At 36.4% G+C, this 13,919-nt stretch overlaps 1 protein-coding gene across 2 annotated transcripts in view; it reads left to right on the top strand.

Annotated features, from left to right (window-relative positions):
- Positions 1–13,919, top strand: part of ascc3 (activating signal cointegrator 1 complex subunit 3) — a 242,887-nt gene that overhangs the window by 227,052 nt on the left and 1,916 nt on the right. For both annotated transcript variants that reach the window (XM_048152789.1, XM_048152790.1), the window contains exons 38-39: positions 7,894–8,045; positions 11,696–11,843. In XM_048152789.1, coding sequence (XP_048008746.1) covers positions 7,894–8,045; positions 11,696–11,843 — 300 coding nt within the window. The remainder of the gene's footprint in view (positions 1–7,893; positions 8,046–11,695; positions 11,844–13,919) is intronic.

Here is a 13,919-nt window from a genome sequence, read left to right as displayed (position 1 = left end):
CTTGCATACGCAATGAAATGAGTACATAATCAAATTAAACCACTGCAATATTAATAAAAATACATAGATTTGCTGACGCCAAGCTTCTGAACAGCAGTGTGTATTTAGCGATTTACACAATAACAGTTAACATACATTAGTTGATGGCAATATAAACTCAAAATAAATAATAAAAAAAATAACTGAAAACTGACAGGATGTTTAGGAGATTTTGGAAAAGACACGCTTCTGTTAGTCAGCCAAATGCTGCAGTTATTAGTCAGTGCTGATAACCTTAGAAAGGCAAAAATATTGTGTGATTAATCAGTCCGAAACATCGGCCTATCGTTAGTCAACATTAAGAACAGACTTTTCCGGAACTGTTTTTCTTATTCATTTTCTCCATAAAATTTTCCAAAAATTCTTCAGGATTCTAAACATTGAAAAAAATATATATATATCTTTGCTGCTTGTTCAAAGTGCTTAATTAAAATGAGCTAAAGCAACACATTTTGTCCTAACTTAATTTTGTTGTTTTCAATCCTCTTAAATATATTTAAAATGGAGGTTTACTTAATCCTTTTGTGTTGGGATCAGATGAATGATTTTTGTTGCATTAACTGAAACTGGGCGGAGGATTTTTAGTTCCCAGCATGCTTTGCAAATGGCTGGATCGGGAGAGTAAATATTGAAATGAAGTGTTATTTTATGTGTTTTTGAGGAAAGGGAAATAACTGAATGTCAAATACAAATTGCATTTACTCAGAATATCAGACTAGAATATATTGAAATCTCCTTAATATATTTGTACTGAAATAACTAAAAAACTTGTATTAAGTTTAACCAAAAATATATGTTTAAAATGAAGATTAATTTAGTTTAACCACTTGCCTTACAAAAAAAAACTTTATATAATTAGTTTTTAAAATTGCTCTAAATCTAACTTACCTCAGATTGTGAAATAAAAATGTCAAACTGTAAACAAACGAGTGCATTCCTTGAAAAAAAGGTTGTATCAGTAATTATAGTTTTTATTGACACATTTAACATGGTCACATTAAATTGATCAGTAAAGATCTTTAAAGGGGTCCTTGATTATGATTTGACTTCTTTACCTTTAGTTAGTGTGTAATGTTGCTGTTTGATCATAAACAACATCTGCAAAGTTACGACGCTCAAAGTTCAATGCAAAGAGAGATATTTTCATATACAGAATTCTCTGTTTAAGGACTACAACAAACGGCTGGTAGGGACTACTTTTTGTCTTTCTTTCTTTTTTTACATTACACAAAATGTATCAACAATACATCCAATGTCATCTGAACATATGGAAGAGAAGAGAAAAAAAAGTTGACAATGACTGTTAAAAGAGAAAGATGCATTTAAATAGCTTTTTTTTTTAAAAAAATAAAGAAATGCAGGAACAGAACAAATAAAGAAAAGAGGATTAAAAACATACAAAAAAAATCAAAACAAGTATTAATCACTGTACATGAAAGAAAGATCTCATCATATCTCTTCAAAAAAGAAATACATTTTTTGTTTTTAATTACTCTTAGTGATTTGATTAAATGTTCTACTTCACATAAGAAATGTATAAAAGTAGGTATTTTCTTAAGAAACCTTTGTTTGTGAAAATAGGATTTTACCACAAGGATAAGAAAGTGAATTCTAAAGATTTGTTTTGTTTTTCAAAAAAGCAAACAACATCCTTCATGTGTAAATTACAGTTCATATTAACTTTAGAAAAACAATAGGAGCTCAAATCTTTCCAGAAAAGTGATGAAACATTACATGAGAAACATAAATGACAAATATCTTCACTTTCTTTTTTACAGAAGGTGCATATATATCAGCTACATCACAAAATCTCAACACAAGGGTATACATTATGCACATTTTTAAAATGCACTTCTTTCACTTCTGTTGAAAATCAACGATTCAACAATATCTCCTTTAAATGTGTTAATCAAAGTGAGAACCCCAGTGGAGTGGTTAGATCTGTGACTAAAGTAAGCGTTATCACCACACTGTGATCTCCAGAAACAAACATCACTCACAGGAATGAGTTTCTTGTAACAGTATCAAGTCCGCATTCATTCTTCTACAGTAAGATCTCTCAAGTGTTTAACGAGATAAGAGTTAAACTCCAAATCTTGCATTTGCATAGGAGAAAGAAAAAATAAAACAGGAAAGAGTAACTTGAATAAGAACACACAAAGGTTTTAAAGCTTACCGCTGTAAACCTGCGTTGACAAAGAGGTAGTTAAAGCTAACACACCCTATAACTTAGGCAAAAGTGCAACTTATAGGAGGGCATTACTTACTTATGAAGAAGGAACCGCAACAGAGCACAAAACGTTCACGTTGCTCCATAAAGCAATTCGTTTGTCCATGCACAGCACAGGAGTCAAGTTCGACTGCAGATGCTCAATGAAGGTAGTCTGCAAATAAAGAAATTAGTCTGTCCGAGCACAAATGAAACATTCAATTGGAATGCTCTTTTGTAAAGAAATTGATCAAGTGCAACTCGTGAGAAGAACACAGGGCAGTCAGCGAAACTTCAAAAAATGTTAATGCGCAATTCTCGAGTTAAATTCAAATTGAGTTGCTCTATGAAGGTAATCTGCGAATATAAAACAGTACATTGTACATCTCAAGGGTAAAGTTCAAGTTTTTTCCCAGCGACAAAAGCATGGGGACCCTTCCATGAAACCTTCTTCCCTCCCTCACGAGCCTTCTTGACCAGCGGTCATAATTTGGCCCTAGCCTCAGCATCATGTTTGATCAGCGCCTCCTTGATCCGAAGCTTGTTTTCTTTTAGATAGCGAGAGTCTTTCGCAGAACGCCATACCATGTCTCTGTAGGTTCGCATGGTGAAACGCATGATGATGTTACGAGGTGCTCCGTCAGATCTCCTTTCATCTACATCATCCAACTTGTTCTGGATACTAGGGACCATCTTTCTTAGGATGTCGATTGTTGTGCATCTTCACCGTCGCGCTCTGGGACCCCGTGTAGCTTGAGATTCAATCTCCGTGAGTACCGTTGCATTTCATCGAGGCTTTCTTTCAGGCTTACGTTTTCAACTCGCAATTCCTTAATCTCCTTTTCAAGTTGAACGACCTTGACAGCGTGCATCTTGACCTCTTCACTCATCTGAGAGACTTTTTCAGACAGTTTGTTGAGTTTTCCGCAGCGTTTTATCAATGGAGATCACCTTGTCGTGTGTATCATCTTCTGAATCGCGTCAAGGAGTGTAAATAAGAAAACTTCGTTCATGCCTTTTGATCTCACAAGATTCTTGGATGGAGTAGAGCAAATAGACCTCACAAGAACCTCTTCATTGGCACCGTTTTCTGTCTCAAGATTAATAATCTCCATGTCGGTCGACTCCGTGTGGCATTCTTCCATGAGGTGTCCAGCTAGTATAACGCTTTCGTGAAGGGACTGATTTTTCCTTTCTTTGCCCATCAGGTTCAAGTATTGCCAGAAAAAAAATATCGAAAAAGCATACATTTTCAAAATTGTAACTTTACATACTCAAATTTCAGTTTGACTTATTTTAATACATCAGAGACTATTACATCTCGTAGAAGTGGCATTATACCACCCTTTAACAAAAAATCAACAAAAACGAACGGCTGTTCTTTTGAACTTTGTTCATCAAAGAATCCTACAAAATGCATCTCGGTTTCCACAAAAAACTAACTGTTTTCAACATTGATAATAATCATAAATGTTTCTTGAGCATCAAATCATCATATCAGAATGATTTCTGAAGGATCATGTGACACTGAAGACTGGAGTAATTCAGCTTTGATCACAGGAATAAATTACACTTTACTATATATTCACATAGAAAACAGCTGATTTACACTGGAATAATATTTCACTGTTTATACTGTATTTATAAATGCAGTCTTGGTGAGCAGAAGTGTAGAGTGTATTTCAGCATTAATATCAGACTCTGGTGTTGAAAACTGAATACTTGTTAAGTATTTGAGCAAGAAGTAATAGCAAAACAGTATCTGCTTTAGAAGATATATGTCCTTTTTAGACATTTACAACCCTATTTATTATTACTATTATTGTTGAATATTGTGTGTGTGTGTGTGTGTGTGCTCGCTCTTTCTTAAGACAGCATCGTAATGCCGCCCTGCCGTCCCGTGTTATTCTGGCGTGTGCAAACAGACTCGCAGTGCAACACACTGAGCACAGAGTGTCTGAAGTGTGGATATGATTTATGGATATTCGGCTGTGAGGTCGTTTGGAGCGCCATAAAACACTGGCCTCAGGGGCGGCCATAAAACAGAGCCTGCGCTGCCTGATCCAGCCAAACAACCTGATGTTGATTGTTCATGCCTGATGGCACACCTTCGAATCTGTTTGCAATTGGCTGTGCCTGAGACCGCACTTGATTTTCTCTGGCCGGGCACTGGACAGATTGTCCACGCTGGCGGTCCGGCTCTGCCAGCGCTGGTGATTCTCTACGGCCGCTCCGTGTGTGTCTGGGAGTGATTGGCTATGCCTCTTCATGATGTGGTTACTTTTCTGGGTTCCTGCTGTGACAGTGTTGCTGGCAGCCCCGTGCCTTCATAGCAGCCGGTCTCTTACACAGCTGAGCTCATCCTGCTGTGATGTCAGAGAATTAACCCTTCCCATCATGCCCAGCCGGGCTGATTACTTTTGAATGTTTATTTGCTCTCTCTGTGTACTTGCCATGAATTATAGACTATCACAGTTATTACAAAAGTCTCTTCTGCTCACCAAGGCTACATTTATTTGAGCAAAAATACCGGAAAAGCTGTAATATTGAGAAATATTATTAAAATTGAAAATAGCTGTTTTCTATGAAAGCTTGTTTCCCCCACTAAAAAAATAAAAAGGGTAATTGCGACCTTTTTATCACACAATCTGACTTTTTTCTCAGAATTACTAGATTTAAACTCGCAATAAAGTCAGAATTGTGAGATATAAAGTCGCAGTTTACCCAGTTGCGAGTTATAAAGTCAGAAAAAAAACTTTTTTTCCCTCACAATTGCACAATATAACACGCATTTGTGAGTTTGTCTCACAATTCTGACTTTATAATTTGCAATTCTGAGAAAAAAAAAGTCAGAATTGTGAGACAAAAAGTCGCAATTACCTTTTTTTTTATTTTTTTTTTATTTCATGGCGGAAACAAGCAATCATAGTTTTCTATGTGAATATATAGTAAAATGTAATTTATTCCTGTGATCAAAGCTGAATTTTCAGCATCATTACTCCAGTCTTCAGTGTTCCTTCAGAAATCATTCTGATATGATGATTTGCTGCTCAAGAAGCATTTATGATTATTATCAGTGTTGAAAACAGTTGTGCTGTGAAATATTTTTTTTGTGGAAATTGATACATTTGTTTTCAGAATTATTTGAGGAAAAATAGAAGGTTCAAAAGAACATCATTTATTTGAAATAGAATCTTTTGTAACAAATATGTTTCTAATAAATGTCTTTACTGTCACTTTTGATCATTTTCTAGCATCCTTACTGAAAAAAAAGTATTAATTTCTTTCAAAAACAAAAATAAAAAACTTACAAACCACATACTTTTGAACAGTAGTGTAAATTGCATGAACAATATATGTTTTATCTGCAAACTTTGCGTCCAGAATTATAATATGTTTTGACAGGTTTGACATGTTTCATGTTATATCATCTTTTAAAATTAGCAATGTTTTACAATTGAATTGTAAACAGACCTGTCAGGCATCGTTGATGGAGTAATGATATAAATATTCAGTGGGTTTTTAGAACAGCTAATTGTCTTGCAGAAGCTGTGTATCAGTGGGCTGGTTTACAGTCATGTTCCCAATATCATCAGACCTTAGAAAGAAACTGACCTACAGATTGCTCACAGTGTCCTTTTAGAGGCTTTTAGTTCTTATAATTTTAATAATATTTATTAATATCAATACATGTGCATATAGCGAAATGAGTTCTCTTTCGCTGATCATTTGCGTTTCAGCGGTTTAAAATCATTTGGTTTTAAATGCAATGCTTAAAAATGTATGCAAATAAAGCTTCCATGACCTCACAGCACAGTAGCGTCACGTAAACCTAACCACGATAGAGACGACACTACAAAACCTCCATCGGTTGACAAATTTCTACCAGTTAATCGTGTCTACCGGTATATCGCCCACCTCTACAACGAATCAGTTTTTGGATAACTAGTCAACTGTCCTTGTTTATTTTCAGTCCTCTGTTATTTATTGGTCCAGCTTTAATTTAGCTACCTGTATTACTGTTATTTCCTCAGTTGGTGTCTGTCTGTCTCTCCTTCCGGAAAGGTTTGTCATATCATCCTGTTGCTGTCCTCAATTTACTCAAGCAGCTACTGTGAAATGTTAATCACAACTTTAATTTGTAGTGCATTAGCATTTTGATTAACTTGCAGGGCTCTCCGGTGCTCTTCAGGTGCTTTTTACTCATAGTTACAGAGGAAATGACTTTCTGATTAATTAAGTTTGTTAGCGCAGCTGAGCTCAGCAGACTTTAACCTTAGATCGAGGAAGAGAGAGTGACAGAACCACAAAGAGGCCGAGGAGATATAGACGACGGGCTGGCGTATAAATAAAGACAGAACAATAGTATTCATTGATATTTATAATGGTCTAATATCACACAGTTAGTGTTTGTACTCAATCTCAGCATCATGTAGTTTATCTCAAAATATGAATATATTTAAAGGGGTCATGAACTGCATTTTGTTTTTTTTAATAATGTTTCCTGAGGTGCACTTATAATGTTTTTTTACATCAATAATTGTCATAATTTACAAATAAATGACCATTTTCTACCCTGATCTCAGTCCTCTGTTTTAAGGGGCGTGTCTGCTGTGAGACTTCAGTGTAAACGCCCACTGCTGTGATTGGCTGATATCTTTGCATATGGAAATAAGTGTTGCATGTGGAAACCTCTCGAATATCTGTACTATTTACGGTTGTCAAGATTAATGAATCGTGAAAGGTGCATTTTCACAAACGCTTTCACCATAACTAACAATGCAAACATGGTGTAAATACAGCAAGGTTCATTATGCAGTGTGAAAGTGTCACTGATTATAACAGGTTTGATTGACAGCTCCAGCGATTGTAAAGGGAGCGTTCTTTGATTGCTTTCTTTATATAATATAAGTCACAATTTATATAACAGATTATTTTAATCCTACTAAGAGAAACAATGTGAAGTTGAGCGTTTAGTCACTGGTTTGATTTACTGATGCATAAACAGCTTTAGTCTGAACTTGAATAATTACACATCAGAAATCACAGATCAGGCGTTAGAATGAACACTTTTACTTACTTGATGTGGCGTTGCTGACGAATCCATATCATAAAAGTCTGTTTGCAAATCCTGCACCAAAATTGTGACTGAATTACCAAATAATCCACAGTGAAATGTACCGAACACAAACACATGATGCTCTGCTGCCATTTTTCACATAGATGGAAAAAAAAAAAACGTTTCTAGCATTAGGATCCTTTGGAAGGCAATGTTATTTTTAGTCCAGTCATCCTGAATCAATCTTCTTTCCTTCTCATTTCACTATTGACTAATGCGCCAGTGGGCGGCGCCAAGGACGCGATGATGTAGAAATAGGCGTCGGTCTTTCGCGGCACCGAAATGACATCATAATTCCTTAGTTTAACTTAGTTTTTGAGTTTTGAAACTTACAGGATATTTGTATAGTACAACTACCTCTTAACTGTCAAAAGATCAGGGGAATTTTGAATTTTCAGTTCATGACCCCTTTAAAGAAGAATAATGCCAAATGTCTTCAATTGTTCAATTTTTTTTAAAAAATCGTTCTGTCCTCAAACTGTTGAACGCTGATGCATGTGTCGTTTTGCTGCTGTTGTCTCTGCAGGCGATGCTGGATGTGGTGGCGAACGAAGGATGGCTCGTGTCTGCGCTTAGCGTCTGCAACCTTGTACAGATGATCGTTCAGGCCAGGTGGCTCCACGACTCCTCCCTGCTCACACTTCCTCACATTGAAAAGCAGGATCTCTATGTCTTCAGGTACACATACTTCTGAAAGTCATGTACTTGGTCCGTTGCATCTTTTCACGTTAACCAGGAGAAAGGATTTTCAATATTCTGTGTGTGCGTCTATAGAAAATGTCACTGCTTGATGCGTCTAGTGCAGTGCTTCTCAAAGTGGGGTCAATCAAATGCTTACAGGCGCTTACTGGTTTTTATAGACATATTTCTCACATCTATGCTACAAGTATTTCCTGTGTTTTGGTTCATTTTTGTGACGTGCTCCAGAAAGAAGTTCACAGAGACCGGACGGCAGCAGATCCTGTTTGTTTTCTTTATTTTACGAATGAATGTACACCAAAATAGACCACCAGTTTTGAATGATGTCTTACTCTTATCTGTATGACCATAAATGACTGAGAATTTTAAGTTGTTTCAGCTTCTATAAGGGAAAAAACCCAAGTGATCGCACACACAAACAACATATCAGTTCTAGCATTTCTAAATGTATATCACACTCTACTCATCATTCAAACTAATCATGTAGTCATCCAAACAGAGAAAAAGTTATTTGGCTCAGGATTTAAATGACCACTGCCATATCGTCGCACTGATATCCCCAACACATTTTTGCGCATGTAAAGGATGTTTGTTTACATAATAAATAACAGTTTAGCATCCAAATACATGCGAATATGGAAACATTTGGATTTTTGCTGAATGAGAGAGAAGCCCAGTGCAAGTTTCAGTTTCACTTTAAATAAATTTGTTTAAGCTGTAAAATAAATATTGTTTTTAATGAATTGCCACTATTAGGCTATTTTTGTTTATTTTATAGACTGCTTATATTTTTCATTCTTGTTTTGTTCTGAAAACCATTACATTTAAAGGTTTTGCTGTCGAGTGGAAATAAAATACATGTTTATAATATTTGTAAACATTTATTTAGTGGTATTTATTTATTTTTTATTTTTTACTTATTTTCCGGAAAATTATGTATTATTTAAAGGTTTAATTTTAAAGGTACTCACTTGAGTACTTACAATATCCCAAATGTTTGCAACTATTTGTAAATCGTGAGAAAATTGCAATTTTAACCAAGGCTCCAGGACGTGTGAGGAGTCGCCTGTCAATGTCGTCATACCTCGCGTTACCCTCGGTTTCCGGTTTTATTTTGTAGAAACCATGGAAACACCAAAGACGCTTTAATATTTACATGTTTTAATAGACAAGTGAACAACTGTTTGGATATATTTATAGACAGAAAACTAATTATTGTTATATAGCTCAACACATTTACTCTTATTGTTTAAATCTAATTTTCTTGATTTGTTGCACGTACCATGCTTTACCATGCCTCAGAGAAAAACACTATTTTGTGAAGTATCTAACATAGCATAATCAGATGCAGCTTTATTTTTAGTAACAGTAATACAGCATTTTCTCCATCATACAATACGTTTTAAAATTAATTGCATGCCATTTATCAACACAATCATCCAGCATTTAATCTGATATTGTAAAATCGATCTATCTTACTGCAGTGTGTAACAGTGTCTCACAGCAGCCGCTGAGCGAACGCACAGAGTAACGTTATAACATCATTTTCAACACTCTCAAATGTATCTAATATGATAAACAGAGCTGCGTTACCTCATACTCATGACCGGAAAAGCGGAAGCGGTGCCGGCGACTGTGTCATAATAAAAGTCCCGCTGCTCGTGAGGCGTGTGTTGATCAATCGCTCCAGCTCCTCGTTCAGCTCCACAACACTCGCTCCTGCTCTGCTTCATACTACAGTAATGTTAATAATCACATCCATGAACATGATTTCTGCCCGAGTCCAATCCTTATTCTATTCCACTGTCTGTTGAGGTGGAGATCACATGTCCCAAGATTCCACGCTCAAACTTGGTGTCATCAAGCTACGCCTTTGTATTGAATAGGGTTCTAGTGACCTCTGGCAGACAAAATTATTACATACTGCACTTTTAAAAGTGCATATTTACAGATGGGGCCATTTTGCGCCAATGAAACAAGCACATTGTGTCAATGGTAACACTTTAGTATAGGGAACACATATAAACTATTAACTATGATTTTTCCCTCAAAAAAAAAAAAAAAATCCTAATTACTGCTTATTAATAGTTAGTAAGGTAGTTTAGGGTAGGATTAAGAATATAGAATAAGGATCATGCAGAATAAGGCATTACATTTTGCTTAATAAGTACTAATAAATAGCCAATATTCTAGTTATATGCATACTAATAAGCAACTAGTTTAAAGACCCTAAAATAAAGTGTTCATTAATCCCACCCACATTAATCACTGATATAATTATGAGGGTGTCCTTAGAAAATGTTCTACCCTATAAGAGGTCCCTGGTCCCAAAAAGTTTGCGAACCCCTGCTCTGGTGCACAAAGAGCTTGTGATCCAGCTCAAGCTATGAGATGCAAGTCCATTCCTGCTGCACAGCTGATGAAGTGGTCACAAGGTTCGATCAAAGGTGCTCCTGAGGACAGCTGTGACCACAGCATCTGTGTGGCCTTCCATTGTTCTGCTGTCAGCGTCAGGTTGTTTTGCCTCACAGATTTCATGTTTGCAGCTCAGTCTTATCCCTACAGCATCAGTCACATGGAGACACCTGCTGTATGGCTAACCAGAAAAACCAATAGAATGTGATAAGCAACTTTCAGTTCAACATGTTGCTGTAGAACACTAAAAAAAACATGCTGGGTTAAAAACAACCCAAGTTGGGTTGAAAATGGACAAACCCAGTGATAGTTGGGTTAAATGTTTGCCTAATGTGCTGGGCAGTTTTATTCAACTCAACTATTGATTAAAAATGACTATATGGTTGGCTTAAAATGAACCCAAAATAGGTTGGAAATTAAAAATCAGACAAATAATTACTAATAATAATTTATTAATAAGCAATTTAATACATGTTCATTTCCAGCATACGTTGGGTTAATTTTAAGCAAGTGATACAGTCATTTTTAATCAATAGTTGAGTTAAATAAAACTACCCAGCAGGTTGATCAAACATTTAACCCAACCACTGAGTTTGTCCATTTTCAACCCAACTAAAGTTGTTTTTAACCCAGCTTTTTTTAGTGCAGTATGACCAAAATCTTACAGATATATGAAACATGCAATTTTTCCCTCTTTTGTATCACACTGGCAACCTTATTGACTATTTCAGAGCAGTCTTTACTTTCTCCTCTCCTCCTCCACCCGTGCGTTTTCCGCTCGCCCGAGCCTGAGCGCATCCTAACACGTTGTCACAGAGAGAGGCGAGTGTTCACTTCCCGTCAGCGGCGTTAAAGGGGCGCAGCGCTTCTCACCTGTGGCTGGCTGATCACGACAGTGTAACGTGGCTTAGCATCTAATCCCGCCGCCATCTCTTATCTAACTCCGCAAACACCATCAGCATCACTCATCAGCCCTCAAACTGCCTCTCACATGCACACGCTAGCATCATCGGCGTTGGGTTTTCTCTCGCCCGTAACGCATTTCGGTGCGGCCGTGTCCCGCGGCGAGTGTAATTTGGTGGAAACACAATAAAAATGGTAAGAGAGGGATCAGGCCAGGCAGGATCCATCATGCTGTGACAGCAGGAAACAGAGCTCAGCCAACCCTTGCGTGATTGAAGGTAGCGTCACGTGACCGTCTTTTCCTTCGACAGGAGGTGGAGCGGCAGAGCCGCGAGGGGCGGACGGGGCTTTCAAGGACCAATCGAGGGGCTTCCCGAGCTGATAGCCGCCTGCGACGGGAAAGAGGACAACTTCACGTCGATGGTGAAGGAGGTGCTGCAGCCCAATCAGATCTCTCAGGTGGGTCATCTTACTCAGAGTAAACAGCGTTAGGAAGACACCTACCGCATTTCTCCACACCGTCGGAGCAGAATATACTTTAGTGGAGATGAATCACCTCTTAACAACATAAACATTCAAATAAATTCCGATTCCTCAGGCGTCGGGCGGCGGCGTGTGATTTGCAGCGAGCGGCAGACGGTCACGGTGGTCTCAGGTAGCACCGAGATCTCCAATTACCTCCCAAATGAGAGGGTTTAGAGCTCCAATCTAAGTGCTAATTGCAGCGGTAATGCGAGCGTCCGCGCCCAGCGTCGAGCCCAGCGCCTGTTCCCCATCAGTATTCCAGCGAACCCCCCTTCCTCTCGGCCCTGCTAATTAAATAAGCACATGCGCCGCCGCGTCCTCGTCTCATTCACTGAGGAAGCGTAATCCTTGCATAAATAGCTGTGGCAGGGTGATCTACAGCGTTTTTTCACCATGTGTCTAATGCTAACAGAGCCACGGCGAGAGAACGCCCTCCACGCTTCCTGTCGCTCTCTTGGCCGTATTCCTCGTGTCTTCTTTTAGTCCAGTTGTTGAGTGATGAGCTGAAGAGTGCTTACGGTTTATTTCATATTCTACTGTATTTCTATGTACTTCTGCTCATTTATTTGATCAACAATACAGTAAAAAAGAGAAATATTATTCCAATGTAAATCAGCTGTTTTCTGTGTGAATATATAGTAAAGTGTAATTTATTCCTGTGATGGCAAAGCTGAATTTTCAGCATCATTACTCCAGTCTTCAGTGTCACATGATCCTTCAGAAATCATTCTAATATGATGATTTGATGATCATGAAACATTTAATGTGTACAATTGTACAAAATATTTGTGTACAATATTTTTTTTCAGGATTATTTGATGAATAGAAAGTTCAAAAGAACAGTGTTTATCTGAAATCTAATCTTTTGTAACATTATAAATGTCTTTACTGCCACTTTTGATTGATTTAATGCATCCTTGCTGAATAAAAGTATTCATTTCTTTAATTTCTTTTCAAAAAAATAAAAATACAAATTCTTACTGATCCCAAACTTTTGAACGGTAGTGTATAATGCTACAGAAGCTTTGTATTTCAGATAAATGCTGTTCTTTTGAACTTTCTATTCATCAAGGAATCCTGAAAAAAAAAGTACACAACTGTTTTCAACATTGAAAATAATCATAAATGTTTCTTGAGCAGCAGATCATCATATTAGAATGATTTCTGAAGGATCATGTGACACTGAAGACTGGAGTAACGATGCTGAAAATTCAGCTTTGCATCACAGGAATAAATTACTTTGTCAAATATATTTAAATAGTACACAGTTATTTTAAATTGTAATAATGTTTCACAATATTACTGTTTTTTTACTGTATTTTTAATTAAATAAATGTGGCCTTGGTGAGCAGACGAAACTTCTTTTAAAAACATTAAAAATCTTAGTGGTTCCAAACTTTTGGACTGTACTGTATATATATATATATATATATATATATATATATATATATATATATATATATATATATATATATATATATATATATATATATATATATATATATATTTGTGAATATTTTACATTTCTATTGCTGTATTGTACATTTAGCATGTATCCAAACATATTCATAAATGTTGTGCATGAATATCTGCATAGATTCAATGATTCCAGTCTTATTTTAAACCAGAGCTGAAAATGGTTCATGAAAACATTAAAAAGTTATTCAGTAACACTTTACAATAAGGTTCATTAGTTAACATGAACTAATAATGAACTGCACTTCTACAGCATTTATAAATCTTTGGTAATGTTAATTTCAACATTTACTAATACAGTATTAAAATCTGGTTAACATTAGTTAATGCACTGTGAACTAACATGAACAAACAATGAGCAACTGTATTTTCATTAACTAACGTTAACTAAGATTAGTAACAAATGTATTGCTCATGGTTAGTTCATGTTAGTTAATACATTAACTAAAGTTTAACTAATGAACATTATTGTAAAGTGTTAATAGTAAAGAAATGTTTGTGTAAAGTGAGTTGATGCACATTTATGCTCAATTT

The sequence above is a fragment of the Megalobrama amblycephala genome, linkage group LG13 (genome assembly GCF_018812025.1).
Source record: "Megalobrama amblycephala isolate DHTTF-2021 linkage group LG13, ASM1881202v1, whole genome shotgun sequence".
Classification (NCBI taxonomy): domain Eukaryota; kingdom Metazoa; phylum Chordata; class Actinopteri; order Cypriniformes; family Xenocyprididae; genus Megalobrama; species Megalobrama amblycephala.
This window is presented reverse-complemented; position numbering and strand designations above follow the sequence as displayed.